Source organism: Nicotiana attenuata, unplaced genomic scaffold (genome assembly GCF_001879085.1).
Source record: "Nicotiana attenuata strain UT unplaced genomic scaffold, NIATTr2, whole genome shotgun sequence".
NCBI classification, from domain to species: domain Eukaryota; kingdom Viridiplantae; phylum Streptophyta; class Magnoliopsida; order Solanales; family Solanaceae; genus Nicotiana; species Nicotiana attenuata.
The window spans coordinates 220,805-226,565 of NW_017670859.1; the positions used below are offsets into that span (position 1 = coordinate 220,805).

At 35.8% G+C, this 5,761-nt stretch overlaps 1 protein-coding gene across 1 annotated transcript; it reads right to left on the bottom strand.

Annotated features, from left to right (window-relative positions):
* Positions 1 to 244: 244 nt before the first annotated feature.
* LOC109243964 (peroxidase 3-like) lies at positions 245 to 2,066 on the bottom strand. Its single transcript, XM_019410985.1, has 4 exons — positions 1,793 to 2,066; positions 1,406 to 1,603; positions 1,154 to 1,316; positions 245 to 974 (listed from the first exon to the last, which is right to left on the bottom strand). The coding sequence occupies exons 1-4, from the start codon at positions 2,000 to 2,002 to the stop codon at positions 559 to 561; spliced, it is 987 nt and encodes a 328-aa protein (XP_019266530.1). The 5' UTR covers positions 2,003 to 2,066; the 3' UTR covers positions 245 to 558.
* Positions 2,067 to 5,761: the final 3,695 nt, after the last annotated feature.

Below are 5,761 nucleotides of genomic sequence, written 5' to 3' on the forward strand. Positions count from 1 at the left end.
ATTGTGTACATGCCGCAATTCCTCTTAATTCAGTGGTGCATGTTTTAGATTTATTATAGAATATGCGTGGTAGCATTTTTTGACTGACTGACATGAGTTTGAAGAAGTTTGATTGTTTCAATTTGGGTGAGAATAAAGAGGAGAGAAAATAGGGAAGGTTAAATTATAATACATTATTTTGTATATAATTGGTTAATTTTATTTCCAAAAAAAACATCAAACTGTTAAAATAATAGGGAATAGATACAAAATAACATAGTAATACATTTGCCTCAAATTATTAGGGAATAGATACAAAACAAAACGTGACCGCGGGTTCGAGCCGTGGAAACAGCCTTGTAGAAATATAGGGTAGGTTTGCGTACAATAAATTCCTGTGGTCTGGCCCGTCCCCAGACCCCGCACATAGCGGGAGCTTAGTGCACCTACTTGCCCCTTTTTTTTTTAGATACAAAAGAAAACATGATACATGTACCTCAAATCATTCACACAATAGACATAAGTACAAAACACAAAATTATTGAAACTGGAATCAAAAAGAAAGTGTCTTTTAGACTATTAATTCACAACTGCACATTGCTTTCTAATTTCACCAGCAGAACCTGTTTTCACTTCAATTCTCCCCATTTTCTCCATGGCCTTAGCAAATTCAGCATAGAACTCTTTGAGTGATCCTTGTACTAGTTGGTTGATGTATGATTTTGTCGTAGAACTCGTCGTTAAGGCTGCATCTGATTGGAACAGACCTCTCCTCTTGAGCACAAGCTTGAAGTAGCTAAGATCAAATGTCCTGAAACTACCAGGGTCCATCTCAACTATTGTTGTATTGTCATTCAGGGATTTGCATTTCTTGGCCTTAAGATTGGCGGCGTATTCGCTGTCTAGAGATGGATCTTGAGTACCAAAAGTTCCAGTGAAATTGTACAGACGTGAGGAAAATGACGGGCAATGAGAAACTCCAATAGTGTGAGCACCTGAAACATGTTAAAATAGTAGTAATTAAAAGCTAGCTAACTTTTCAATGAGATGACCACGCAATTCATCATGATAACAAAGACATAGATCCTGAGTTCAAGTCTCACCGCCACTTATTATTAAATCTTATGTACATGCGGACTAGAAAAATTAAACGAGTATATGTTTTTTGAGTTACCAGACAATAGGACCAAGTTTTTTAGATCAAGACCCTTCTTGGCAAAAGATGACTGAAGTCTGGTGAAGTTACTAGTTGGAGCTGGAATGTCTGTTAAGGCTTCTGAGGCATTTGATATTCTTCCATCTCTTCTACCAGTTGGCACTTTCCAGTATGGACCTCCCTATTAATATGCCAAGAAAAGGATTAATCAGAATTCAGAACAGAAAATGGTGCTAGAATTTGAGAATTATTTATTCAATATTTTCTTACAGTGACAACTACAGAGTCTCTAGCAACCAAGGCAACAATATCAGCACAGGAGACAACTCCAGGGCATTCTGCTTCCACTATTTTCTTCACTCCATCAATAAATGAGAATCCTCTCAGTGTTTGATTTGGGATTGCCACTTTTTCGGTCTGATTTCCCGTACTCTTAGTCGAATTCAGGAGCACAGAAGCATCACAACCCTACCAATACCCCCAAAAAATGAAAGATTAAATCATAAAAATGAAATGTAGCAAATGAGTTACTGCATGTGAAGAACAACAATTACGTATCAATCCCAAGCATGTCATGTCAGTTACATGAATATTATTCATGCCGCGCTATTTAAGTCCGTCTCAATCCAATTAGAATAAATATATGTATATACTTACCCTGACAAAGCAATCATGAAATTGCATTCTGAGTAAGGCAGCTGCAAGAGACGGAGCGTTAGGAATGTGCTTCTGGACATAGTCTTGAATAATCTTCTCTGCTTTTGGGCAGCTCTTGCTATAGAAGTTGAGTTGTAACTGGCCATGGCTAGACCCAAGAATTCCTACAAAAATCAATACTAGAAAACCCAAAGAGCTAAATGTAGCCATATTTTGGAATAGTACTTAGTTTTCAAAGAGATGTCTTGTTTTATTGCGTTTCTGTACTCAAACAGCATGCATTAGAGCCCATTTATACGCATTTCGCGTCTTAGATCTAACTAACATGTGTTAATTTTTTATACTATTTGTCTTTCTTCTGTCCTTTTTAGTTTTCTTATAGCATTAGAGAAATGATTAGTTATAGTTTGTCACTTGTTTGTACTTGTTCTGTCAGATCATATGTCATACTCACGTTGACCGATCTTCCTTTTATTTTTTTCCAAATAAACGGCTCCTGGTTGGATTAAACTTAAAGATAAATTGATGATAATTAAAATGAAAAAAAATTCAAATTCAACAGGATTCGTCAGATTTCTAGTTTACACGGTAGCTAACAAAATAATGAAGCCAATGGCATATGCAGGATTTTACGCAAGTGATGTCCAGGAGCAGAACTAGATGTGTGCATGAAGTTTCAATTGAATTCCTTTGAACATATAAACTGTTGAATTCCCACGACATATGACAAAAGGAGTCAGGGGCAGCTAGAGCTTCGACAACGGGTTCGACCGAACCTGTAACTTTAGTCCAACCATATACTTGTCTTAAGAAATTCATTGACTAAGTACAAATTCTTATTTTAGAACCCAGTAACATTTGACCTTATATACACAGTGAGAATATGGGTGCAGGGGCGAATCTAGTAGCCAATATGTGGGTTTATCTGAACCCATAGCTTTTAGCCTAGATAGAGATTTATCTGTACAAAACCCATCAAAATTGTTGAAAATATGAACTGTGAACCCATAAACAAAATAAGATAATAGGTTCAACGATTGAAACATGAGTCGTGAACCCATACAATAAAATCCCGGATGAGCCTCAGTTCGAATAAACTCTCTTCCGCCCTCTTGCCCTGCCATAGATATGTTTATGTTGCTGCATGTGAAGTGCAGAGGCGGATCCAGTATAATGTTACCGGTTTCAATGAACCTTATACTTTCGTCGCGAATCATAAAATTTATGTGTAAAAATCTATTTTAATTACAATAAATACTAGGTTTGAACTCTTAACTTTAAGAATAAAACAGGTTTAATCTAATTCCAAGAATCATAAGAATTTACCCAAAGAATTTAAATCTTGGATCCGCCTCGGGACTCTGAAGTCCGAGTTCTTTTAGCAACAGGAACGAATATCTACTACTACAGCAGTTAGGACGATAGCTCATGTGGCATGGAGTGATGCTTTTGAATATCCTTATTCAATTAAAACTTTCGAGCTGTTTTATGCTGCGGCCAAACGCACACGCAAGTATACGCGGTCGTCAAGTAATAAAGTGACTAAAAGTCAGATGTCGAACCCACGAGGATTTGTGATTAACTATTAACTAAATTAGACTATCCTAACTATCTAAACAAGAACTAAACCCAAAAGTAGTGATGCTAAAGTAACTAAACTAAAAAGAAAATAATTAATGAACTTTAAACAGAGGGACAACAGATTTTTATATTATCAATATGATGAAACGATCTAGGGTTATGGGCTATCGAACATTCCTATTGTATTCTTCAATTGAATTAACTAACTAATTTATCTACTTTATTGGTTAACAGAGTTAATATTGCTCATAAGAATCTGTCGTGTTCTTACTCGCCTACAAGCTAACCTAACGCCTATATGTCTCTGGAGTTGGAATCAACAAGATCGCATTTATAATTCCTGTAAATCAACCAAGCAAGACAATTAGGTATATGTCTATCCTAACCGCGAATCCATTCCCCGATGTCGGGGTTCAAGAACTTGCTCTACTCAATCCTATATGCAATCTAGAATTCCCACTTTCGAGTTCAACTCTAGATTCGTAGATAATATTCAATTGGTGATCAAGCAAGTAAATAATTAAGCGCAGGATTGAATAAATAAACTAATATGATAAATCAAGAGATCAAAGTCAATATTCGAATAACAATAGTCATGAAAGAACCACAACCCTAGAAAGTGAAGTTTAGCTCCACATAGACATGGTAGCCAAACAACAAATCATACAAAGAAACATAAAAATTACTAAGTTTGGTGGAAGAAAAGATGGAACTTGATGAATTCCGGCCTCCACGGCGGCTCCGTGCTTGTGTTTTCCTCTCAAAAACGTCCTCCCCCTCAAAATAGGTTTAGGTTGGTTTTTATATGAGTTGGGGACGTCTTGGGGTCGAAGTAACCGAGTCCCAATCGAAACAAGACATGTTCACGTTTTGAGCGTCCAGGGCAGCGTGGGACGCTCAAATGTGCACTTTTGCCTTTTCTTCTCATTTTCGCACCAATTCATGCACTTTCGTCCCAAATCGCATCCGAATGATTCCTACACATAGAAATACCATAAATTAGCACAAATCATTATATTATACATCCGGAATCTATGAGACATGAGCATAATGTGAGACAATATATGTAAAAATATGCATACTTTAAACAAAACATCATTTACTAGTTTTTTAAGGAAAAAAAAAGTGAAGAGAGAATCTATGTCAAAGGTTTTCAGCAAGATCTGGTCTTAAAATTGATAGTACAACGTAAGACCAAGCCGGTAACAATTATTTGCAAGATATAACACAAATTGGCGGCTTTGTTTTATTAAGTTGGAAATTGTCATATATACCTAATCAATTTTTTTTAAAATAATGGTGGTGTCAGGACTCCGGGTCAGCTTGTCTGCACTTCAATTATTCCAGTACCCTGCTACTTCCCAAGTACAAATATGAGGTGACTCTACGTATCAAGATTTAGCCAAATGTAGTATTTTTTTATTTTTTTTCATCTTTGTTGTGATTTGAACCTTGATCTCCAAATTTTGCACCTAATTAACATATTAATTGTTCTTGAAATGGATTTTCACTTCTTCAATTATAATCCTATCTTTATGCCAAGAAAATAAATTTGTTTCGCAAAGTGGCCGGAAATAACAGGTATCCCATCGAATTAGTCGAGGTGCGCGCAAGCTGGCCACAACACCACAGTTACAAAATACAAAAAACTATTCTTTCCACCTATTCAAAAGCAAAGTCCTTATATTTTGTTGTATTGTTTAAGATCTCACTCCACCGGCTTCCAAAATTATCTTATCTTTCCTTAATTTTCGCTAAGAACATGTTAGGTCGTCTAAGATATGTACATATACTTCGAACGTAAGTATTACATTTTCGTTTTAGGAATTTTCTCCGTCGTAGGTGTATATGAACATGCGTGTGTATGTGTACATTTTTTAGAAGAAAAAAAGAGGTCATAAAACAGCCTTGCCTTGTAAGAAAAAGCGAATTTTGCCTCTTTGATTAGGTGATAGCTAACAGACAATTATTGAAGAGAGACTCATAATAATTGGATCGTTAAACAGATATATAAAAAATTAATGAGATAAAAGGAAGTCACAACTCACATGCATATCGTCTGTTGAGGTTTACTAAAAACCTAGGACTGATTGTTTTTGCATGACTCATAATATTTGCTTAATTACCAAAAAAAAAAAAACTCTCTAATCCTAAGTCACTTAATCTTTAATTCCCCATCTCGATATGCTTACTTCTGTAATGACTCGATTGGTCGTTTTCAGCATTTGCACTTCGCTCGGTAGTTTTAGGGCGTGATAGTTCCGTATGATGTATTATGACTTGTGTGAATTATTGGTTTTGGTTTTCAGGTTATTCGGAATTGATTTGGAAGAATGAACTTCATGATTATAACTTTAAGTTGGAAGAGTTGACCAAGTTTGACTTTTT